The sequence below is a fragment of the Petromyzon marinus genome, chromosome 26, assembly GCF_048934315.1.
Source record: "Petromyzon marinus isolate PM22_M1 ecotype Great Lakes invasive population chromosome 26, UKy_Petmar_22M1.pri1.0, whole genome shotgun sequence".
NCBI classification, from domain to species: Eukaryota; Metazoa; Chordata; class Hyperoartia; order Petromyzontiformes; family Petromyzontidae; genus Petromyzon; species Petromyzon marinus.
The window spans coordinates 4,456,105-4,481,735 of NC_133692.1; the positions used below are offsets into that span (position 1 = coordinate 4,456,105).

The following is a 25,631-nucleotide window of genomic DNA, read 5'->3' on the forward strand; positions in this document are numbered from 1 at the left end:
AACTGCTTTTCGAGGTTTGCTCCTAGATTTATTGAATGCCGAGTCCCGCCTGCGGTTGCCTTGGCAGTGCCAGACCAAATGATTTCGCGGGCCTCATACGTCCCGCGGGCCGGACGTTTCCCACCCCTGGTTTAGGGGTTTTCCCGACCACCTTGTACTACGAGCTCGCTCCTACATCGGCTTGCTCGCCACATCTGCCGACTCGCCAGGGTAACCAAACCCATCCACTCACCACCCAGTAAACGCACTCCGCCGCCTCTGCGTCTACTCACCGCCCCGCTCCCCTCCCACCTTGTAGATATCTCACCCAGAGCGTCGGAATAGACGGCGATCAATGTGCTCCCGTGTGTGTGTGTGTGTAGGGAGCGGCCAAGCGTGAGGCATCGGCCGGGCACAACGCGGTACCCGGCCAGCTGTCGACAAGAACGCTGGGAATCGGTGGGGTCTCTGTAAATGGATCGCCCCCATGTGGTGTTTGATCACACCTCCGATTAGCATCATGGGAAAGGCGTTCGACACCCATGCATACAACATACATACGCACATACACACAAAAATACAACATGCATACATACAAACATCCAAAATAGAGGGTTTCTGTATGTTTAGATCGCGTAAATAAATAAATGTGTCATTAAAACCCGCCACCACCCGACACAGCCAACTAGTAAGGGTTGTCACGTAAACAGAACGTGGCCAATTCGTCACTAGTACAGCACTACACCGGTGTGTTGGAGAGCAAAGCCACAACATTTACAATCAGAGTACGACGTTTCGCCAGTAATAACAACTAGCTTCATCAGGCGACGGCCATATTTGTGGAGAAGTCTTACTGTTTCGTTCCTTATATAGAGGCGTAGATGTGGTGACCACGCTTCTGCGCTCTTGCGCTAAGTGTGTGTGTGGGGGGGTTAATGTGTGAACGTACATTATGCATGCGCATTATGCGAGCCCTTTGAACTTGTCCTTCCTGTCCATTGTGCCTATTAAAATAGCGTACCAACGGTAATCCCTATTGAAGCATGGTGACCTGTACAAGCATGTATTTAAACAATGTTTTATTTGATGATTCGCTTCCACGCAGCACTAAGTCAGCAGCTATCTGAACGGTTAAAATTTATTTTGATTCACTTCAATTTCGATAGATTATCTAATTAGTCTTGGCCAGTAGTAGCTAGTTTTGCACAGAACTTCAACGTGATCAAAATCATTTGAGTGTCCTTGTTGGTACGCGTGTTCTGCTACTGCTGACAGTTGTAGTTAGTATAATTGAATATTTCTCTGAAGTTCTTTAAGTTTCGTGCTAAACATTCGTCCTGTTTGCCCAACATAGTATTTGCCACAAGTGCAGTTAATCATGTAGACAACTTCTGTTGACAGCTTCGGTAATACATCTTTTGTACCAGATATGAATTTCGGTATTTTATGTACCGTGCCAAAACTGACTCGGATGTTTTGTTTTTTCAAACATCTGGCTAGTTTCTAAGTTACTCCCGCAATATACTGTACTGTATTTTGATCGTTTTAATTGCTTGGGCAGTTCCAATGCTTGTATTATTAGATTCGGTTTAGGCATTCAATGCCCTGTTGATTTGTGCATCATTGTAACCGTTCATTTGCAGCGCTTCTTTAACATGTTTAATTTCACTTCTGAGACTGTCACCATCTGCCACTTTCTTAGCTCGATGAATGAGCGTCCTAATAAGAGCAGATTTCTGTGTGGGGTGATGGTGTGACTCTGCATTCAGATAGGCGTCAGTTTGCGTTTTATTTCGGTAAACGCTTTGTGCTATTTTACCATTTCCACCCCGTCCGAGCAGAATATCCAGAAATGTTAGAGTTCTGTCAGCTTCCCTTTCCTTGGCGAACTGGATGGATGGGTTTTGCGAGTTGAGATGTTTTATAAAATCGTTAAGTGTATCTTTGCCGTGTGGCCAGACCACCAATGTGTCATCCACATATCTAAACCAAGCAGAGGGTTTTAGTGTGCTTTTAGTGTGCAACATATATACAGACATACATGCAAACATACAAACAAACATACAGAAATATAGACAAACATACATACATACAAACATACATACAACATACATGAAATAGCACGTGATGCGTTCGTGTCTGTAACAGTGTTGATTTTGGATATGGGGAAGCGAGGCAGGGGGGAGGGGGCTCGCGGTGGGGGGTGGTGGGCTTGTGTCGCAGTGGTTCGCAATCTCTGTGATAGCTGAAACCATCACGCACGACCAGCAGCGCACCACCGTGCGACTGACCACGGTCCACAGAATGGGCACCTGGTTTAGCCCGCGATGTTCCTACGATCCCGTGGCTCGAGGTCACGTGACACGACACGCGCGTCTCACGGCTGAGTGCGTCCCACCGGCATCTACGCGCGGTGCTGCATTGGTCCACAAAGTTGGTTCGGGCAGTCCCCCTACACCCGGGGGGTTCAAATGTTACCATGCTCGCCTCCTCCTCTCTCCCGTGCTCTCCCACGTCTCCCCTCTCGTCTCTCTCCGTCGCACCCACTTCCTGCTCGACTCCCACTCCATTCTCTCTCTCTCTCCTCTTTTCTAGACTCCCTGCTGCAATCCCCTCCCTCACTCTCCATCCCCTCCCTCCCTCAGCTAACTCCATAACCTCCATCCATCCCACCCATTGCCTCCCCCCCCCCACCCCGCACCGTCGTCCTTCCTCGCCCCTCCGCTCCCTCCGGTACAATGATAATGGCCCTTTAGCCTTGGACACGCCGGTGGGACAAGTCGGTCTTCTCCCCGCGCGCGAGCCGCCGCCCTCGTCTCTGAGAGGCGCTGATACATTATACATCTGAGCAGCTCCTATCCGTCTTAATGATTGCGTACACCTCAAGTTCTCTCCTCCCCCTCCTCGTCCTCCTCATCCGCGCCCCGGGTGGGGAACGAGGCCTCTGGCTTTCAAAACCCAGAGAACGCGAGATGTCCGCGGAATTCTAATACAGAGAGCAGCGCGTCTCTTCCACCCGCCTTCTACCCCCCCCCCAGAGCACGCCGACCCATTAAATATTCACGCGAGCTGCGCCCGAGCAAAACTCCGCCGCCACGTGGTGGCTGTCGCGCCGCGAATTCGAGAGGGCACCGCGCGCGATCGCTGCTGCTGCTGCCGTGGCGCGGTGTTCCTAGCGCGGAACGGCGGTAGGAGAGAGGAGGGGGGGTGGGTGGCGAGCACCCCGCCCGAAGGGAGACGTCGCCCAAAATGTGTGCCCGAGAATTGTTGGGAAACGAGTCAAGGAGGCAGTGACAGCGGCGCTTGGTCGGTGGGTGGCACGTGCGGGTTTGTGTTGGTGGTGGGGGGGGGTCGATGGTGGCGCGGCAGCAAGGGGGAGCGGAGGGGTGGGGAGTGGGGGGAGGGTTATAGGGAGACCTTGCCCCGGGTGCCAACTTGTCTCTGAGTCAGGTATTCCCACGAATCGGTGCGATTATTGATTGAATTATCAAGGTTGTCTTGTGAAACTAAATTTGCCTTTTCAGTTTAGTGGCTGCTTTGCCCCGTTTGCGTATGGTGTATGTGCGTGGTGTGTGTGTGTGTGGATGGTGTGTGTGTGTGTGGATGGTGTGTGTGTGTGTGGATGGTGTGTGTGTGTGGATGGTGTGTGTGTGGATGGTGTGTGTGTGTGGATGGTGTGTGTGTGTGTGGATGGTGTGTGTGTGTGGATGGTGTGTGGTGTGGGTGGTGTGTGTGTGGATGGTGTGTGGTGTGGGTGGTGTGTGTGTGTGGATGGTGTGTGGTGTGGGTGGTGTGTGTGTGTGTGGATGGTGTGTGGTGTGGGTGGTGTGTGTGTCTGCGGACAGTGTGCTTGTAATCCTCTTCGATGTAGCAGCCAATGTTTCACTTCGTATCAGTCGAGAGGCATTATCATTTTATCTCATCAGCTGCATAACGCTGTGCGGAAGCTACCTGGCCTGTCGCGCCATATAAAGCTCTGCTCTGGGTCATCTCGGCCTGCAGTTATGTCCCCTTCTATATGATTTGCGAGACGTAGAGCCCTCTAGAAGAACATCTGCGCCGGTTTTAAACATTCAGGCTAGCCCAACCTACGATCCATCCAGACTGGATTGTGTGAGGAGCTCATTATCCTTGCACTATCTAGACACTGTCCCATCAGTGAGTTCCTCCAGCAAGCGAGGGTAAATTGGCGCGGCACGGGCTAGATAAGAGATGGGCAGATGCGGTACAGAAGGATGTGGAGCTGATAGGACTTGCCGATGACTGGTACCAGCGGTGTCAAGATCGGCCTCTGTGGAGGAGGTTCGCGAAGGACGCTGCTGGGCAGTTGGAGGCAGTCGCCCTCCAACAACAATAACGGAGCACAGAGGAGCGACGCGCTCACAACAACGAGCGGAGCGCCGGGATGGATAAAACGCAGAGAGTTGACACAGGAGGGTGCACAGCTGGGTGCATCTGCCAGTCATCTCAGTCCGCCAACCCACGGCACCCGGGTCTGTTCCGTGACCTCCCGCCCGCGGGCCTTCGACACTTCACGTGGCCTCGAAGTGCACCTAGCCTGGCACAGGCGCCGCGGGGACGTCACCGCATCTTAGTGAACACGCGGCCGTTGCCGTCGAGTGTCTGTGCAGCGTCGCGTGACGTCGTTTCATCGTCCCAAGCTGTTCAATATTTTGGTCGCCTCGGTCACAAGAGGCGGGGGGGGGGGGTGTTTGACCATACTTCCCCACTCCTGGTCAGTGCGGACTGGCGAAATCGGTGAGCCGTACAGGCGAGATCGTTTAAGTGCAGCGCAGCACTGGACTTGGCTGCTCTGCTGCACGCAAAGCAGACTGTAGCAGCAGCAGCTGTTCGATACACGCAGTTCGGTCGCCTGTCCTGAGCGCTGTCCATACTAACAAAAAAAAACCCTGCCTGGCTTCCGTGATCCGTCGACCTCGTGCGCATTGTGCGGGCGATTACAACGCTGTCTCGTAAGAGCCGCGAGTGTTTTCGTACCATGGAGAGAACATCGGGGGGAGGGGGGGAGGAGGTGGGTGAGCGACAGAGACGCGAATCACGAAACGGGAGAGAGAGAGAGCCTGATTAGTGCTAAATAGAGGAGCGTGTCCCGTGCGCGAGAGCGCGCGAGAGAGGGAGGGAGCGGGTGATGAGTGGCGGGACATTTGATAGAGAGGGAAGGAGAGAGATGGGAGAGGGGGGACCTAAGGAGAGAGGGAGAGGGAAGGGAGAAAAGGGAAAGCCGAGAGAGAGTGAGGAAGGACGGGAATGACGATAGATGGGGGGAGAAGAGAGGGATGGGAGAGGGGAGATGGGAGGCGGAGGGGAGAGGCGGGAATGGAAGGGAGAGGGAAACGAGAGGAGGAAAGCGAAGAGAGAATTAAATGAGAGTGGGAAGAGCGGAGAGGGGAAGGCGGGGGGTGTGAGCAGGAGAGGGTAGAGAGAGAACGAGAGGGGAGAGGTTGGGAATAAGAGAAGGATGGGAAAGTATGCGCAAGGTAGAAGGGAGAAAGGGAGGTGGGGGGACGTGGGAAAGAAAGAGAGAGAGAGGAGGGTCGGGCAGGGAGTAAGTGGCTGGGGGTACGAGAGGGAGGGCGGCGATGCGGGCATCGCGGGGAGCCGGGCGAGTCACAGGTGCGGCGCTTCAGCCCGGAGCGCGGGCGCAGCGCTCCCCGTGCAAACAGCAGCAGCTGTTTGCACGGCTCCGCGAACGAACCTCCACACGCATGAGTGGATCCTCGTGCAATGGGGGGGTGGAGGTGGGGGGGGGGGACAGTCCCCCCCTCACCCGCCCCACACCCCCCACGTCCAGCAGTGCTCGAGATCCAGGCGACCCAGGGAGCTGTGACGAGCTCCGGACACCGAGGCGAGAACACAACCGAATGTTCGAGGAGACGCGGGCAGAGGCAGAGACAGCGCGCAGATTTGCAGCAGAGCGCTGTCGTGAATGGCATCCTACCCCCTAACGGGCTATCAACCAGCCACTAGCACGAGCCCCTACCATTGACCCTGTAGCTCTAACCAGCTCGCAGCCACGAGCACCAGCCAGGTCGAACCCTGAGCGAGTCGCTCAGTTCAGTTCACCTGGGAATTCCTACCGCAACCTTCTGCCTTCTGAGACAAAGGTAGCAGCGCTTCAGCCCCCCCCCCCCTCACCTTCGACCCCCCTCACCCACCCCACCTCCTCTCTGTTCCCGGGATTCGCATTGCCATGCTTGCCCATCGGCAGATGCGCGATAAGCGTGGATACCACGCACGGGAGAGGATTCCAAACTGAAATCTACGCAGGACGAGAGGGAGGAGGAGGGATCGAGGAGAGACGGAGCACGAGGGATGGATGAGGAAGGGGAGGGGGGGAGGAGGAGGAAGGAGGAGGCATAGAGGAGGAGCATGGAGGAGGAGGATGGAGGGAGGAGGATGGATGGAGGGAGGAGGATGGATGGAGGGAGCAGGAGGATTGAGGGAGGAGGAGGGAGCAGGAGGATGAGGAGGAGGCCTAGAGGAGGATGGAGGGAGCAGGAGGAGTACGGAGGGAGGAGGAGCTATAGAGGAGGAGGATGGAGGAGGATGGAGGGAGGAGGAGCTATAGAGGAGGAGGATGGAGGAGGATGGAGGGAGGAGGAGCTATAGAGGAGGAGGATGGAGGAGGATGGAGGGAGGGAGGAGGAGCTATAGAGGAGGAGGATGGAGGACGATTAAATATAAAAGAGGAGGACAGGGGCGGTGGGTGTTGAGAAAAGAGAGCAGCAGGAAAGATGAACGAAGAGGACGCGGATGGGGAGGAGGATGGAGGATGGGTGAGACGGAGGAGGAGGCATGGATGGCTGGAGACCGGGTGAAGTGGGGGAGCGACGTGAAGGGGAAGGGCGCCGCAGTGTCTGTGTGTGTTGGAGTAGGGGTTGGGGGGGTTAGGGGAGGGAGGAGGGGGTGTGTTGGGGAGGGGAGGGAGGAGGGGGGGTTGGGGGGGGAGATGGCACGCGGCCCCCAGTCTGGGACCGCTACCGCTGCGCACGTGTGAGATGTCTTCAGTATTTACACTGGGAACCTTTAATGGTTTCTGGCCGCGCCTGTCCGCGTGGAGAGATCAGTGGAGATAGAATCGTGGGGGAGGGAGGGAATGGGGGGTGGTGAGGGGGGGGGGGCTGTAGCAATGGAATTGCTGTTGCCGCTTCAGTGTGAGGAGGACGGTCATTCAGCAGAATCTGCGCTCGGCTCCACTGTGATGATCGTGGGTGTATACAGGGTGGCCCAAAAGTCGGGACACATCTGTGTATTATATTAATATGAACACGGGGAGTGAAGGCATTTGAATTGTTCACTATTCAAGTTTGTATATTATCGTTATTTATATACATATATTTTAAAAAATCAAATCTTCATTTTTAGATCACACTTAAAAATGGAAAGAAAATGCGTCGAATTGAGGCGAAAGATAATTGATGAATGTTCACAAGTTACACATGCAATCTTAAAACAAGTCCTAAACTTATATCAAATAGAGAAGTCATGCATCACGCATGCATTTTAATGGAAGTCAGTTTGAACATTTGTTCAAATAAATGAACCCTGGGTAATTGTGTTGAAATTAATACCCATAACCCCATGAGTCCTGACTTTTCGGCCACCATGTATAACATGCAACGTGCACGTGTGCAGCGGCCCACGTGTCTCAAGACGTTGTAGAGAAACAGGCATATTTATTACGTAAATATCTCTCTACATACATTTACATAGAGACAAAAACGCATGCAGTCGGTCATAAGCCAGGGACGAGAGTGAGGTCGTCAGCCTCGAACATGAACTGTGGGCAGGGGGTCGACAGGGCAGAGGGGGGTGTTGGGGTTAAGAGTGCACGGTAACCACCACCGCACGTGGCGGTGGTGGCTACGCTGCACGTGGCCTGTGATCCGCACGCCGTGGAGGTGGAGGAGGGGTTGCGCGTGGATCACCGCGACACAATCCTTTCCAAAGCTCCCTCCTTCTATAACAATTTTACAATCCCTCCTTCTAACCCGTGCGTGGATGTCGAGGAGGAGCCATACCCTGGCTTTGCCAGGAGAAGGCGGTAGAGTTACAGCGAGTGGACTGATCTCCATCTGTTTCCATCGGTACGGGGTTTACAGCGTTGCTCCCTCCTGGATAAATGTTAAATCAATATGATTATTAATATTATGAACAGTCCTTGCCACCGCACATCCGAGCCACCGAGTCGCTCGTGGTCATTCAAAACCCTTCACTCAAAACCACTCACCTCGTCAATCGCCACACGTGGTACTACACCTCGTTCACAACTGCGGTGGACCAACGATCGTTCAACGTTGGTGTCGTTTGTTCAGGCTTGCCGCGTTGTAACGGCTCGCCACGTTACGTCGGCGCTAGAGGGGTTGGCCGTAATTACCATTCTTCATCTTCTCCTCGTTGTGGTGATGTTCATATCCCCCCAGGTCTCGCCACCACGCGGACCATCGCGCCGCCTCGGAATAATAGGATCAGTCCGCGATTTCTGAGAAAGGAGATCGGGCAAAGAGGGCAAGGGAGAGCCAAGGGAGAGCCAAGGGAGATTCGGGGAGAGGCGGAGAGAAAAGCCAGGACTCTTTCTCTTCTCGCCGCCGTCCCGCTCCGGCGCTTCCACAATTGGCATTCCCCCTGCTATTTGTTTAGTTTCCAGTCTGGGATTTCAATCAGGGAATCGAACTCGGGACACCGGGCTCGTAGCGCAGCGCGTTAACCACTACACTACCGCTCCTCATACACACACACTCAGACACACACCACACACACACCACTCACATACCACACACCCCCAGACACACACCACTCACATACTACACATACCCCCAGACACACACCACACACACACCACTTACATACCACACACACACACGCCCAGACACACACCACTCACATATAACACCCACCCCAGACACACCACACACACCACTCACATACCACGCACACACACCACTCACACACACAGACACACCACACACACACACCATTCACAGACTACACACCACACAACCCACACGCAAACACCCAACCACCACCCGATGATTCAAACGACGAAATCGACATGGGGGTTTCACAGCGAGGAAGAGCCGTGGCGATGGGCGAAGAGAACCCCCGCCCCCCACGTCGCCCCCCCCTGCCGTGATGAATGAAAATCACCTTTTATAAACACACACAAAAGACAAAGATCCCCCGTATAACATTTACACACTTTCGCGGCAAGTGCTGTTCGCGAGCATCTTTTAAGAGGCTGGCGGCACCTTGCACACGAGGGGGTGAGTGGCCAGAGCCACGCTCGACCGCCTTTGTCTCCCCAGTGGCGATGTTTACACACCGCACCAGGTACTCATTTGAGGCTGAGTCGTCCTAGAGGAGGCCCAGGACCGCTTCAGATAATCGTCATTGGTGTTGGCCGTGAGCGGAAATCGAACTCGTGTCGCCGGGTTTATAGCGCAGCGCACTAACCGCTACACTACCGCCCCCCACACACAGTACATACACACAGTGCACACACACAGTACATACACACAGTACACACACACAGGACACACAGTACACACACAGGACACACACACAGTACATACACACAGTACACACAGTTACACACACACAGTACACACAGTACACACACGCGACATACACACAGTACACACACAGTACACACACAGTTACACACACAGTTACACACACATTACACACGCGACATACACACAGTACACACACAGGACACACACACACAGTACACACACACGACATACACACACAGTTACATACACAGTACACACGCGACATACACACAGTACACACACAGTACACACACACAGTTACACACACACAGTACACACGCGACATACACACAGTACACACACACAGTTACACACACACAGTACACACGCGACATACACACAGTTACACATACACAGTTACACACACACACACAGTTACACACACACACAGTACACACGCGACATACACACAGTACACACACAGTACACACACACACAGTTACACACACAGTACACACGCGACATACACACAGTTACACACACAGTACACACACACAGTTACACACTCACAGTACACACGCGACATACACACAGTTACACACACACACAGTTACACACACACAGTACACACGCGACATACACACGCGCAGGCCAGAGCGGCGGTGCCGTGCGAGGGGGAGGGAGGTGAGCGCAATGCTTATTCCGGATGAGATATCGGCCCGCGTCGCGCTAAGGCACAAGGCGGTGCGACGGACAAGAGACAGAGGGGGGGAGGAGGGGAAGAGAGATAAGGAGGGACAACACAGAGGCGAGATCAAAACCCACGAGCCGAGAATACACGAAGCAAAAAAAAATTGACGGCGTGGTTTTTTTTTGTGTCGGGCAACACCGGGAGCTGCGGTTTGCGCTATCTTGGCCCATCACCTGTGCGGCGCGCTAATTGGATCCGCGAGCGAGGCGGTGCGAGCCACGGGGAGCGAGCGGGGCGCGTTCATTACAGCGGGGATGAGACACGGGGAGAGAGAGAGAGACACGAGAGACAGAGAGAGAGAGACACACAGGCGGAGAGAGACACAGTCGGGGAGAGACAAGTCGGAGAGAGACACAGACGGAGAGAGACAGACGAAGAGAGAGAAACGCAGACGGAGAGAGGAGACGCAGACGGAGAGAGACACAGACGGAGACAGACACAGACGGAAAGACAAGGGTTGGGAGAGAGACACAGACGGAGAGACACAGTCAGGGAGAGAGACAGAGACGGAGGGAGACAGACAAAGAGAGAGACACAGACGGAGAGAGACACAGACGGAACGAAAAGGGTTGGGAGAGAGACACAGACGGAGAGACACAGTCAGGGAGAGAGACATACGGGGAGAGATACAGACGGAGAGAGAGACACAGACGGAGAGAGACACAGACGGAGAGACACAGTCGGAGAGAGACAGTCAGGGAGAGAGACACAGACGGAGAGAGACAGTCAGGGAGAGAGACACAGGCGGAGAGAGACACAGACAGAGAGACACAGTCAGGGATGGAGACACAGACGGGGAGAGACACAGACGGGGAGAGACAGTCAGGGAGAGAGACACAGTCGTGGAGAGAGACACAGACGGAGAGACACAGTCAGGGAGAGAGACACAGACGGAGAGACACAGTCAGGGAGAGAGACACAGACGGGGAGAGACAGTCAGGGAGAGAGACACAGACGGGGAGAGACAGTCAGGGAGAGAGACACAGACGGAGAGAGACACAGACGGGGAGAGACAGTCAGGGAGAGAGACACAGACGGGGAGAGACAGTCAGGGAGAGAGATACAGGCGGAGAGAGACACAGACGGAGAGACACAGTCAGGGATGGAGACACAGACGGGGAGAGACACAGACGGGGAGAGACAGTCAGGGAGAGAGACACAGACGGAGAGAGACACAGACGGAGAGAGACACAGACGGGGAGAGACAGTCGGAGACACAGACGGGGAGAGACAGTCAGGGAGAGATACACAGTCGGAGAGAGACACAGACGGAGAGAGACAGTCAGGGAGAGAGACACAGACGGAGAGAGACACAGACGGAGAGAGACACAGACGGGGAGAGACAGTCAGGGAGAGAGACACAGACGGAGAGAGACACAGACGGAGAGAGACACAGACGGGGAGAGACACAGTCGGAGAGATACACAGGCGGAGAGACACAGTCAGGGAGAGAGACACAGACGGAGAGACACAGTCAGGGAGAGACACAGACGGAGAGACACAAACGGGGAGAGAGACACAGGCGTAGAGAGACACAGACGGAGAGACAGTCAGGGAGAGAGACAGTCAGGGAGAGAGACAGTCTGGGAGAGAGACACAGTCGGAGAGAGACAGTCAGGGAGAGAGACAGTCAGGGAGAGAGACACAGTCGGAGAGAGACAGTCAGGGAGAGAGACAGTCAGGGAGAGAGACACAGTCGGAGAGAGACACAGACGGGGAGAGACAGTCGGAGACACAGACGGGGAGAGACAGTCAGGGAGAGATACACAGTCGGAGAGAGACACAGACGGAGAGAGACAGTCAGGGAGAGAGACACAGACGGAGAGAGACACAGACGGAGAGAGACACAGACGGGGAGAGACAGTCAGGGAGAGAGACACAGACGGAGAGAGACACAGACGGAGAGAGACACAGACGGGGAGAGACACAGTCGGAGAGATACACAGGCGGAGAGACACAGTCAGGGAGAGAGACACAGACGGAGAGACACAGTCAGGAAGAGACACAGACGGAGAGACACAAACGGGGAGAGAGACACAGGCGTAGAGAGACACAGACGGAGAGACAGTCAGGGAGAGAGACAGTCAGGGAGAGAGACAGTCTGGGAGAGAGACACAGTCGGAGAGAGACAGTCAGGGAGAGAGACAGTCAGGGAGAGAGACACAGTCGGAGAGAGACAGTCAGGGAGAGAGACAGTCAGGGAGAGAGACACAGTCGGAGAGAGACAGTCAGGGAGAGAGACAGTCAGGGAGAGAGACAGTCAGGGAGAGAGACACAGTCGGAGAGAGACACAGACGGAGAGACACAGTCAGGGAGAGAGACACAGACGGAGAGACACAGTCAGGGAGAGAGACACAGACGGAGAGACACAGTCAGGGAGAGAGACACAGACGGAGAGACACAGTCAGGGAGAGAGACACAGACGGAGAGACACAGTCAGGGATGGAGACACAGACGGAGAGACACAGTCAGGGAGAGAGACAGTCAGGGAGAGAGACAGTCAGGGAGAGAGACAGTCAGGGAGAGAGACACAGTCGGAGAGAGACACAGACGGAGATACCCAGTCAGGGATGGAGACATAGACGGAGAGACACAGTCAGGGAGAGAGACACAGACGGAGAGACACAGTCAGGGAGAGAGACACAGACGGAGAGACACAGACGGAGAGAGACACAGACGGAGAGACACAGTCAGGGAGAGAGACACAGACGGAGAGACACAGACGGAGAGAGACACAGACGGAGAGACACAGTCAGGGAGAGAGACACAGACGGAGAGACACAGTCAGGGAGAGAGACACAGACGGAGAGACACAGACGGAGAGAGACACAGACGGAGAGACACAGTCAGGGAGAGAGACACAGACGGAGAGACACAGACGGAGAGAGACACAGACGGAGAGACACAGTCAGGGAGAGAGACAGTCAGGGAGAGAGACAGTCAGGGAGAGAGACACAGACGGAGAGACACAGTCAGGGAGAGAGACACGTAGCCACTTCGAGAAAGTGAAACCCAGAGAGAGACGCACACGGCGCCCCCCGCACACAGCCACGGTGTTCGTTGCCAGCAGTGGTGCTTCATCTTTGCTGCAACCTTGCACCCATTTGGTTCTCAATCGTAAAACAAATGTACAATGTTAATAAATGCACATGGGGGGTTTGATGAAACGAAGTAGTTGGAACTTACGCGCCCGTGGTTTATTTGTCTTTCGATGATTTACTTTCCTAAATAAAAGTGAGACAGGACATCTCGCACCCACAAGGGGTGCGTGCACCCCAGGTGAAGGACCACTGCTGAACAGCGACAGCTGGAGACGCAGGCAGACACACGCATTTGTGTCTCTCTCTGTCTGCGTGTCTCTGCGTGTCTCTCTTTGTGTTCGTCACTCCGTGTCTCTGTCTCGACGCTACGTATCCGGCGGCCCGAGTTCGATTCCCGCTCAAGGACAAAATCGGCGACGATTATCTGAACCGGTCCAGGGCCTCCTCGAGGTCGACTCAGCCTCAAATAAGTACAGTACCTGGTTTGGTGTCTAAGTATCGCAATTGGAGAGACAACACTTACCCCAAGAGTGTGTGAAGGCTATACGGGGGATCTTTACATGTTGTGTATGTATGTGGAACTTATTCCGCACCGTACGTAACCAGTCGTGCTAATCGGAGGTGCGGTAGAAGGACAGCAAACTAAACACACGAAAAATATGTTCTAAAGAAATGGGGTTTTAATCTCGAATTAAAAGTGCATCGCTCCAGTTGCTCCCTGATATCGGAAGCGCATCTGAAAGCGCGCGATGCGGTGATCGCCGTCTTTGCTCCACGGCCGTTGCTGCTGCTGCGATGAGCGGAGTTGGCGTGGTGATGGTTCATGCGCCTTGACGAGATCACCACAGGTATTGTGCTTCATTCGTGGCAAGCGCCTTGTGTGTGTTATGAGCGGAGTTTCCACGTCCTCCGCCTGTTCTGCATTGGCGTCCTCCGGGTTCCACCCTCCCATACCTACAAAAATACACAAAGACAAAGACCCCCCCCCCTATAGCCTTTATATACTGTTGGGGCAAGTGCTGTTAGCGAGTATATATGAAGGCCGACAAGGCACGTGAGGGGTTGGGTTGTCAGCACCACGCCCGGCCGCCCTTGTCTCCCCAGAAACGATGTTTATTACACACCGCACCAAGTACTCATTTGAGCCTGAGTCGACCTAGGGGAGGCCCAGGACCGGTTCAGAGAGTCGTCACTGGTGGTGGCCGTGAGCGGGAATCGTAGCTCAGCGCGTTAACCGATACCCCCCCCCCCCACACACACGCAGCGTAACTGGGATTAGCCAATACCACTCCCAATGCCGAACAACCCCCCATGCAGATCACTCCACTGGAACCCCGAACTCCGCCGATACCAATACCCGCGATTCCCCACGAAGTGACGCCGATGTGACCACGGCGCCTGTGCGGGGCCAGGTGGACTTTGAGGCCCACGTGAAGCGTCGAAGGCTCGCTGCTGCGCAGGAGGTCACGGGGAGCAGACCCAGGTGGTGCCCATGGGTTGATTGACTGAGATGACTGGCAGATGCACCACCGGCTGCGCCATCACCCCCCTCCCGCGCTGTGCCAACCCGGGATCGCACGCAGCAAGCATCACGTAGCTGTCAGCAGCAACATCGTCCCCTTAGTGTGACCAACTTGGACAGGAGCCTCGTGAGCACGGCGTCTTGAGACTCGGTGAGGCTTTCCTTTGTAGACAAACGTGACATTGAACGGGCGAGTGGTGGGGGGCCTGGTTTTGGTGGGGCAGGGGGGTGTCTGTGAAAATTGCGTCTCCTACCGTAAGTTTGCCGCGATTCGGTGATATCTTAACGATACGTTGCGGCTTTTTTTGCGTGCTATGAAGAAGGGTCGTTGTCCGAAACGTCGTCTATTGTATGATGTAACTTTCAAGGGCCACGCACACTGAATTGTTGTTGACGAATGAGTTTTTTTGTGTCATTGTCGGTGCAGCATCAGCATCACAGCATAATTCACGATATACCGCGTACGATATATGATTATATCGCATACGATAAATACCGATTTGTTGTGTTGGGGGTGGGGGTGGTGAGGGGGCTGAGTGCGCGGCGACTGGTCCACGTGCGCGCGCGACTGGCCCACGTGCTCACGCGACTGGCCCACGTGCGCGCGCGACTGGCCCACGTGCGCGCGCGACTGGCCCACGTGCTCACGCGACTGGCCCACGTGCGCGCGCGACTGGCCCACGTGCGCGCGCGACTGGCCCACGTGCTCACGCGACTGGCCCACGTGCGCACACGACTGGCTCACGCGACTGGCCCACGTGCGCGCGCGACTGGCCCACGTGCTCACGCGACTGGCTCACGCGACTGGCCCACGTGCGCACGTACTCAATGACTACGCGATCGGCGCGCGCCAAAAAAAACAAATCCGTTACAGCCGCGGCGGCCGCAGCGTCGGTTTGTTTTCTCTGCGCCTTCAAAAACTAAAGACATAAATAAAATAAACCCCATACATTTATCTAGAAATAAATAACATTCTCAAACGACTATTTGGGGCGTGGAGGTTTGCTTGTCGAGGACGTGTATTCTCTTTAAGTCACGATCGAGGAAAAAACAATTATAATCCGTGCATTATTATTTAGTTTAATTTCCGATTTATGCTTTTACTGGTCGACGAACTTTCTTGATTAGAGACCGCTACGGGGCAGGAGTCTGGCAGGGGTGGACTCTGGGTCGGTTCGAACGGCAAGAATCCAATCGGCGGTGAGGCACTCCCTTAGCCGAGTTCTCAACCGCAAGGCCCTCTCGATGAACACCAGCGCCATGGACGACATTCACTCCCTCGAGTGCGTCCGCTCGAAGATTAAGACGTTGCAATGCCAGGCGAAGAGTGCCGAGGAGCGGGCAGCCTGCCTCAATAGCGACCTCTACTCGGAGAAGCAGGCCCGCGAGGAGGTGAGAGAGCCCCTAACAACCATCGTCCTCAACGTTGACAACAACTGCCTACAAATTGACCTCCGTCACGCCGATCCAGGCCCCCTGACTCGAACATAAATGGCAACTCTTGATGCTTACACAAGAGCGCCTCAATTCCGCGCTGCGACCAACGGTCACACTTTAACCCCCGACTCGAACCCACACAGCGACTTTTAATAGGTATCAAACTTGCGCGCCTCACCGAAGGCCCTGACCTCCTCGTCCTTGACCACGCTACTTAAACCGCGCTGAGCCTAACTCGAACGCGCTCGACGTTGCGTTCCCCGAGCGCCCATCTGGGAACCCTTTCAAAGGCCGCGCAGAGGCTTCGTTAGGAGCCGCCGCGCACGCGGGGGCTTGCGTTAAACCACCGGCAAAGGCTGGGCGAGGCGGCTCGACGAGTCGGGTGTGACATCGTGGTCTCGGAAATCACGCGGCGTTTATTTAGCCTCGACGGACGGACGGACGAAGGAGGATGATGAGGAGGAAATCGCACAAAGAGCCGAGGCAAGGACAAAATCAACTCGGGGGAAATGCCGAGAAACAAAAACACAAACGAGACGGTTGCGGTGGGCAAGGGAGATTGCAAACCGAAAAAAAATTTGATGATTCTCAGATCGAAATTTACTCGAGCGGATTCGTTAATATGGTGTGGGGGAGGGGAGATGGTGGAGTTGGGATATTGGGTGGGGGCGGGGGCGCGTCGGGGAGGGAGAGAGGGGGGTATTGGTGGGGGAGGGGCGTGATTGAGGGAGGGGGGATATTTGGGGCGTGGGGGAGGGAGGGGTATTGTTGGAGGAGGGGCGTGGTTTAGGGAGGGGGAATATCGGGGGGGGGGGGCATAACCTTGACCCGGGTTCTCTCCACCCCCATGAATGTATTAATGCCGATACGTTAAGCATGATGTGTACGTACGATGTTTAGCACGGATGGATACGTACGGTGCGAAAGAAGTTCAACAAACAACACTACGAACATAAGTGCATGCATCTTGTTTGCGTGACGCACGTTGGTTGAATGTGCGTGTGTGTACGTATGCATGCCGCATACGTGATGCATGTTGCTTGAATGTACGCATGTCACATTCGTGACCTCCGTCGTCCGTACGTACGCACGTTGCATTCCTGACGCACGTCGTTTGCATGTACGCACCTCGCATGCGCGTGTTCATGACGCATGTGTACTATTTAGCACGGTCGGCTACGTGCGGTGCGAGTTGAAGTTCAGCACACAGATGTGTCCTTTGCATGCATTCTTGTTGCACGCGCGTGTCCGCGACGCACTCCGTTTGCGCGTGTCCGTGACGCAGGCGGAGAGCCGCGTGGCGTGCATGGGCAAGCAGGTGCACGTGACACGGGCAGAGCTGAGCCGTGCCGAGCAGGACCTGCATCTGGTGCTGGATCAGCTAAACGACGCCGAGCACGTGGCCTGCGAGTACAAGAAGTAAGTGCGAGCTGAAGGCGCGCGCGCGGCAGAGAGAACACGCGCGGACACACGCAGAGACACAGGTGGACAGATGTGGAGACGTAGCCACGCGGAGAGGGACACGCAGAGATGCAGACACACAGAGATACAGAAACATCGACGTGCACAGAGACGTAAGCACAAGGAGGCACACAGACAGAGACACGCAGAGCGACATGCAAAGACACAGAAACACACAGAGGCGCAGACATAGCCCCTCGCGCGGTGTGCCGTGCCAGGCCTTCACAGGTGCTGCTCGCTACCGGCACTTGCCCCAAAGGTCCGTTAAAGGCTATAGGGGGAATCTTTGTCTAATGTCTCCCCCCTCCTAACCAAGGGCAATGTGTGACCTGGAAGACCGCGTGCTCTGCGGGGAGCAGACCATCGAGGAGCAGTGCATGCAGCTGAAGCGCGCTCGGGAGATGCTCACGGAGACCGAGTGCCAATTCAAGGAGGTGCGAGACGGCCGCACAAAGACAACGATCACCCGCGTAGTTTCGGACTTAGAGCCGCAGATACACACACAAACACCGCACACTACACACACCACACACACACACACCAAACGGTCACACACACACACCACACGCCACACACACCCACACACACACCACACGGTCACACACACGCCACGCACTGCACACACCCCACACATCACACACGTCCCTCCCGCGCGTTCTCTGGTTGTCACCGCTGTGTGTTGTTCGGCACGATGTCCGACGTTTCGTCGAGCAATACACGGCCTCAACCCGCTTTTGTTTTTTGGGCAGCGGTAGCCGCTTTGCGGTGTTCTACACCGGCGACGATGATCTGCACCGGCCCTCCCCTAGGTCAACTCAGCCTCAATACGAGTGTGCCTGGCGCGGTGGGTCAAGATCGCGCGTACGTCAAAGGGTGCTTCGCTCGCAGCACCTGCCCCAGAGATCTGTCGAGGCTGTAACACGCGGTGGGGTGGGGTGGGGGGGGTCTTTGTCTTCGCTGTAGGCCAACAGAGTGCTGCGGATTCTGGAAGGCGACCTCATCAAGTCGGAGGAGCGCGCATGCTGCTCTGAGCAGTGAGTCTCCCGCGAGCACGCTGCGTATTCTGCTCCTGCATCCCCTCCCTTGCAGTCGGCTCAGAGCCGGACATTCCCTGCGGCTCGGGGGTTGCGGGGCGGTGCAGGGGTGGGGAGGGTGAAGGGGTGGGGGTGGAGGGGAGGGGGTGGAGGGAAGGGGGTGGTGGGGAGGGGTGTGTGAGGGTGGAGGGGTGTGTGGGGGTGGAGGGGGGGGGGGTGGAGGGGAGGGGGGTGGAGGGGAGGGGGGTGTGGGGGTGGAAGGGGGTGGAGGGGAGGGGGGGTGGAGGGGAGGGGGGTGTGTAGGGGAGGGGGGTGTGGGGGTGTGGGGGTGGAGGGGAGGGGGTGCGTCAATTTGACGACCGCCCCAGGACGAGACGGAGAGCGACATTGTCAACAGTGCGGACACATCGGGCAGGCTGAGAGACAAGCACGTGGGGAGAGATCGCACGTGGAGAGAGATCGCACGTGGGGAGAGATCGCACGTGGAGAGAGATCGCACGTGGAGAGAGATCGCACGGCACGGGCTTGGAGAGACAGACGCAGAGGCGCGTTGAAGGCAAAGAGACGTCGAGAGAGAGAGAGAGACCGAGACTTGACTTTTAAACAACTTTCATTTCCGCCAGCAGCAAAAGCACTGGAGGCGATTTCGATTTGAAAGACACAGTCACCAGCAAACAAATAAAAATAAACGTTACAAATCCACGCGCTGTGGCGCTAAAAAGCACCGCGCACAACATGAAAGAAAAGTCACGTGGTGGTGGTGGTGGTGGTGGTCATCGCGCACGCCACGTTGACGAGCGAGCGCTTCAGAAGGTGAACATGAGGGGTGCCGTCCACGCTAGTACAGAGGGCTTTTCCGGCTCCCCAGCGTTCGAAGAAGACGTGCACATCACCGACATGTGTGTGGTATGCGTGCTCCAGCCGGAGAGACCGAGAGAGACGCAGAGAATCATGGGAACAAGGGGGACGTGTACACGCACCCACAGCACCGTGTACACGCGCCCACAGCACCGTGTACACGCGCGTGTGTGTACGTGTGTCTGCAGGGGCGTGGTGCAGCTGGAGAAGAAGCTGAAGAAGTTGAAGGAGGAGCTGCTGCTCATGTTCCGCAACGAGGAGATGGTACTCGCGTGTACTCGCGCGTGGGAGTAGACGTGTGCTCCCACACGGGGACACGTCTCCCACTCGCACTCGAGTACACATGTACCCCCACGCGTGTACTCCCACCCGTGTACCCCCACGCGTGTACTCCCACCCGTGTACTCCCACGTGTGTACTCCCACGTGTGTACTCCCACGTGTGTACTCCCATCCGTGTACTCTAACGCGTGTACTCTGAGGCGTGTGCTCTCACACGCGTACTCTGACACGTGCACTCCTGCGTGCACACACGTGTTACTCACGCACCTCGTGTATTCTCTGCCCCCACCCCCCGCGTCAGCTGCTGCACTCGGAGAAGATGTACGAGAAGGAGATGGCGAGCCAGATGGAGAGGCTGCACGACGTGAGTGCGCGCGCTCGTGAGCGAGTGCCCGTGTCCTCGCCAATACGCGCGAACACGGGTACACGCGTGCTCGCGCGTATATGTGTACACGCGTACATGGGCACACGCGTACATGTGTACTCACGGGTACACGTGTACTCCCGTGTACACGTGTATACGTGTACTCACGGGTACATGTGTACTCACGCGTACACATGTACTCACGGGTACACGTGTACTCATGGGTACACATGTACTCACGGGTACACGCGTACACATGTACTCAGGGGTACACGTGTACTGGGTACACGTTTACTGGGTACACGTTTACCCACACGTGTACTCACGTGTACCCACACGTACCCACACGTGTACCCGTGTGTACACACGTGTACCCGTGGGTACGCCGCCGTCGCCGTGGTCACTCGCTGACCCAAATTGACGCGCGCCGAACCCGACCTCCGATGACCTTTATGTTTGCTTAACTAACCTAATGTGAACTCTTTCTTATTGTAGCACGTCAGGCCTAATGAGCCACGAAGTTTCTTTTATTAAGAAGCGACCTGGCCACAAATGATAGCTCAGCGAAGTGGCTTTATCATCGTGTGGAAATTCACCGCGTGCAAGTCCTCCGAGCACGGCGAGCGCACGCAGAGCTCCAAATATTCCAGCAGGCGTTCAGGGTCGGTATCGAACCCACGACCTCCTGTAGACCAGGCGAGGTCGTTCACAACTCGCCACCGTGGCGACACGTGTGCTGCGTGTGACACGTGTGCTGCGTGTGACACGTGTGCTGCGTGTGACACGTGTGCTGCGTGTGACACGTGTGCTGCGTGTGACACGTGTGCTGCGTGTGACACGTGTGCTGCGTGTGACACGTGTGCTACGTGTGACACGTGTGCTGCGTGTGACACGTGTGCTACGTGTGACACGTGTGCTGCGTGTGACACGTGTGCTGCGTGTGACACGTGTGCTGCGTGTGACACGTGTGCTGCGTGTGACACGTGTGCTACGTGTGACACGTGTGCTGCGTGTGACACGTGTGCTACGTGTGACACGTGTGCTACGTGTGACACGTGTGCTGCGTGTGACACGTGTGCTACGTGTGACACGTGTGCTACGTGTGACACGTGTGCTACGTGTGACACGTGTGCTACGTGTGACACGTGTGCTACGTGTGACACGTGTGCTACGTGTGACACGTGTGCTACGTGTCGCCTCCCTCTCCCCCCCCCGCAGATGGAGGTGCGTGCGGAGTGCGCGGAGAAGCACACGCGCAAGCTGGAGAAGGTGGTGCACCAGCTGGAGGGTGAGCACACGCCTCGCGTACCCGCTGGGGTGACACACTCGCGTGCGTGCCCACCAGAATACTCGCTCGCTCGCTCGCTCGCGTACTCGGGGCGCCAATGGATACCCACCGGAGTACCCACAAGAGCACCCGCTCGTTTAGTCGCTTGCAATATTCAGATGTACGATCCGCGTGTGCACCTTTAGAGTACACACGGAAGACAGATATCCCCCCGTGTAGCCTTAACAGACTGTCGGGGCAAGTGCTGTTGGCGAGCACCTATGAAGGCCGGCACGGCACGCGAGGGGGTGGGTGGCCAGCCCCAGCGTGACCGCCTTTGTCTCCCCAGTGGCGATGTTTGCACACCGCACCAGGTCCTTATTTGTGGCTGAGTCGACCTAGGGAAGGCCCAGGACCGTTGTAGATAACCGTCACTGGTGGTGGCCGTGAGCGGGATTCGAATTTGGGTCGCTGGGTTCGTAGCACGGCGCGCTCACCGTTGCACTGCCGCTCCCCACAACGCAAAGTTACAAAGGTCCCCCGATCAGCCTTCACAGACTGTTGGGGCAAGGGTTGTTAGCGAGCACCTATTGCTACACGCCCACAAAGACATCAACACACACGCGCACGCTTCTACTCTCTCACTCACGCACTCACACACAACCGCAACAACACAACGACCGCCATTCGCCACCAAGTGACGGCGACGTCACCACGGCGCTCGTGCCAGGCTAAGTGCACTTAGCCTAAGTACCACTGAACCACGTGGGCAAAAACAATGTCACTCCCGCACACGCGCGCACACACGCACACATTTACACCTCACCACACACAGATTCCACCACTCGCACAGCTGCAGTCCCGGCCACTTAAGAGTGACGTCTTCTGCGTCTGACCTCTTGACCCCCCCCGCCCTCCCCCCGCCCTCCCCCCGCCCCCCTCCTCTCCCGCAGACAAACTCTCCCAGGCTGAGTGCGTGAACGTCGACCTGGAGAGTGAGATGACGCACATCTTCTGCGAGCTCAAGCGATGCCTCTGAGCTTGGCGGCGGGGGTCACCAGGGGGGTCACGTTCCACTGTCATGACCCCCAACCCCCCGATATTACCAGAAGTCGGGCGTGACATTGCTGGTCACGACACGCGCGCTAACGGTGATATCATTAAAAGTGTCCGTCGGTAACATTGAGTTTGCCTGCCCCGCTCGCGTTGCTCTGTGAATGTGTTCACACAATTGTACCACTGGCACGCGTCATCACCACATGCCCTGCTCAACTGCCCCGCTCAACTGCCCCGCACAACTGCCCCGGTCAACTGCCCCGCTCAACTGCCCCGCACAACTGCCCTGGTCAACTGCCCCGCTCAACTGCCCCGGTCAACTGCCCTGGTCAACTGCCCGGCTCAACTGCCAACGCGTCAGAGCGCCACGGCGGCGAGATGTTAACTACCTCGCCTGTTGTGCACGAGGTCGCGGGTTCAATCCCGACCCGCTGACGCGTGTACATTTGGAGTCTGCTTCTCTCTCTCTCCCGTGGTCGTACGGATTTATCTCCCGAGTCCTCCGGGGGTTTTCCCCCTCCACATTTAGAGTCGACGCGCGCGTTGAGAGTATTTGGCTGTTACAAATTTCCGCGCGATAAGCCGACTTCGTGTGAGAGTACACGTGTCATTTGCGGCGGCCCAGGTCGCATCCGATAACGAAGTCGTAATAGCTCAGTGGGCCTTACCTGGTAAAACAAAAAATGTTTCGTTTTAAATATTCTAGTTGTAAGTAGTTAGTGGTATCACGTCAGTAATCCAGCACGGTGGAGGCGGCCAGGGGTTGGTGGATCACCGCACTAAATCTCCGGTGGGGGTGTCCCGGAGGAGCCGTACCCTCGGCTCGCCACGATAAGCTGGTTAGCAGCGCAACAAATAAGAAGACAATATCCCAAACTTTTCCACCTGCACAGGGATGGAGGCATTGACTTCCTCGCATCGCTATCCGCCCGCGTGTACAAACACGGTCACTAGTCAGCCGGTGACGCCTTCCTTTGCAGACTGAGGGCGAGAGAGGCAGAGTGAGATAATTGAGTGACGTTACTGGAGATGGTGGCGCGCAGAGGAAGAGAAAAAAGGAGGTGGTAATTGGCTCCGCGCGTTAGTTGCTTGCAAAGTTTTACTTAAGGATCAACCGATGGTCTGACCTGATGATAATAATCATTGACACGCCGGGATGCCATTGCTTTGTCCCTGTTGCACGGGCGACCTGGGTTACGCGGAGACAATCAGGGCACAATGCTGACTAAACCCCACTGTGAACTGAACAAGCACTGACTGCCGTAACAACGACGACAACAGCAATAATAATTGGACACAGACGAGAACGTCGGACGACAATATTCCTCTCGAGTCTGGCGAGCGCGCCACGCAGTCACGCGCGCGATACGAACGCTCGTAACGATACACAGCGGAATTATTTCTTTGTTTGGTCGGGAACTTCATTTCAGCTACTGGAGCTGTCCGGGGTTGAACTCCGGAAAAATATTTATATTTATCCCTGTCCCTGAGAAAGTGGGGGGGGGGGGGGGGGATGGAGGGGGGAGGGGGGGTACACGCACATGTGATGGTGATTGCGCGTGATTGAGATGAGAAGATAACGGCGTATTAGATGATGGTGGATGGTGATGATGATGTGATGTTGGCGATGGATGTTGATGGATGTTGATAGATGTTGGTGCTAGATGATGACTATGATGGTGTATGATGATGGATGACTGTGGTGGATGGTTATGATGTTGATGGATGATGATCATGATGATGGATGGTGATGGTAGTGGATGATAATAATGATGGTGCTGGATGATGGTGATGATGTTTGTTGCGGTTGCACCCGATTCAAGAGCCGAATGGCTCACAGGGCTATACCAAATAAATGGAACTATGGAACTATGATGGATGATGTTCGTGGTGGATGGTAATGGTTGATAATGATGGTGGATGATGATATCGATGGTGGTGGATGGTGATTATGATAGATGTTGTATGATGGTGACGGATGATGGTGGTGACTATGCTTATCATGAGAATTGCACATAATAAAGGTTTTTGGGTTAGATCGCGTAAGTATCAATGTGTTGTAACCCTCCACCACCCGACACAACCAATTAGTAAGGGATTTGTCACGTAAACAAAACGCCAAATAGTTTACTACTTCAGCCCACCGGTGTGTTGGAGAATAAATCTACAACATTTACAATTTACTCTCCAACACGCCGGTGGGCTGGAGTAGTAAACTATTTGGCCTTCTGTTTACGTGACAAATCCCTTAATAATTGGCTGTGTCGGGTGGTGGAGGGCTACGACACATACTGACGCGATGTAACCCAAAAACCTTTCTAGATTTGAAGCTTTCGTGACTGCAAGGATTCATACTTTTTGTTTTTTTGGTAAAGTCACGTAGGTAAAATAAAATAAATGAAAACAACTAAATTAAATCACAGCAATTTTGCTGTGACGGTTTCCATCTGAAGATGGAAGCTTGTGGTGCCTCCGAAACGTGATTTAATTTAGTTTTAATTGATTTTATTTTACTTACGTGACTTTACCAAAAGAACCAAACACCTTTATTACGAATAATATTGGTCGCGAAATCCTACGTGTAAAACTGACAATTGCAACTGTGGCAGCAGTTGTGATGATGATAAATGATGGATGATGATGGTGGTGATGGATGATGGTGGTGACAGTGATAATGCTAATCATGACAATTGCAAGTTGTGGCAGCAGGTGTGATGATAATGGAAGATTGATGATGATGGTGGTGATGGACGATGATTCTGGTGATGGATGATGGTGGTGGTGAAAGTGACAATGCTAATCATGACAATTGCATCTTGACTTAAAGCGTTCGTGACTGCAGGAATTCATATTCTTTGGGTCTTTCGGTCAAGTCACGTAGATAGGTTCAAAGAAAATAACAAAAATACTACGACATCTCGATCGCAACACAAGCGGTCGTCATCACGAAAAGATGACGACCGCTTGCATTGCGATCGAAACGTCCTAGTTTTTTTTGTTATTTTGTTATTTTCTTTGAACCTATCTACGTGACTTAACCGAAAGACCCAAAGAATATGACAATT

At 55.0% G+C, this 25,631-nt stretch overlaps 1 protein-coding gene across 1 annotated transcript; it reads left to right on the forward strand.

Annotated features, from left to right (window-relative positions):
- Positions 1-15,655: 15,655 nt before the first annotated feature.
- On the forward strand, positions 15,656-22,696 carry LOC116946071 (uncharacterized). Its single transcript, XM_076069886.1, has 8 exons — positions 15,656-16,200; positions 17,531-17,664; positions 18,023-18,140; positions 18,670-18,740; positions 19,787-19,862; positions 20,181-20,243; positions 21,462-21,531; positions 22,464-22,696. Exons 1-8 carry the CDS (start codon positions 16,054-16,056, stop codon positions 22,547-22,549), a joined length of 765 nt encoding a protein of 254 aa, XP_075926001.1. The 5' UTR covers positions 15,656-16,053; the 3' UTR covers positions 22,550-22,696.
- Positions 22,697-25,631: the final 2,935 nt, after the last annotated feature.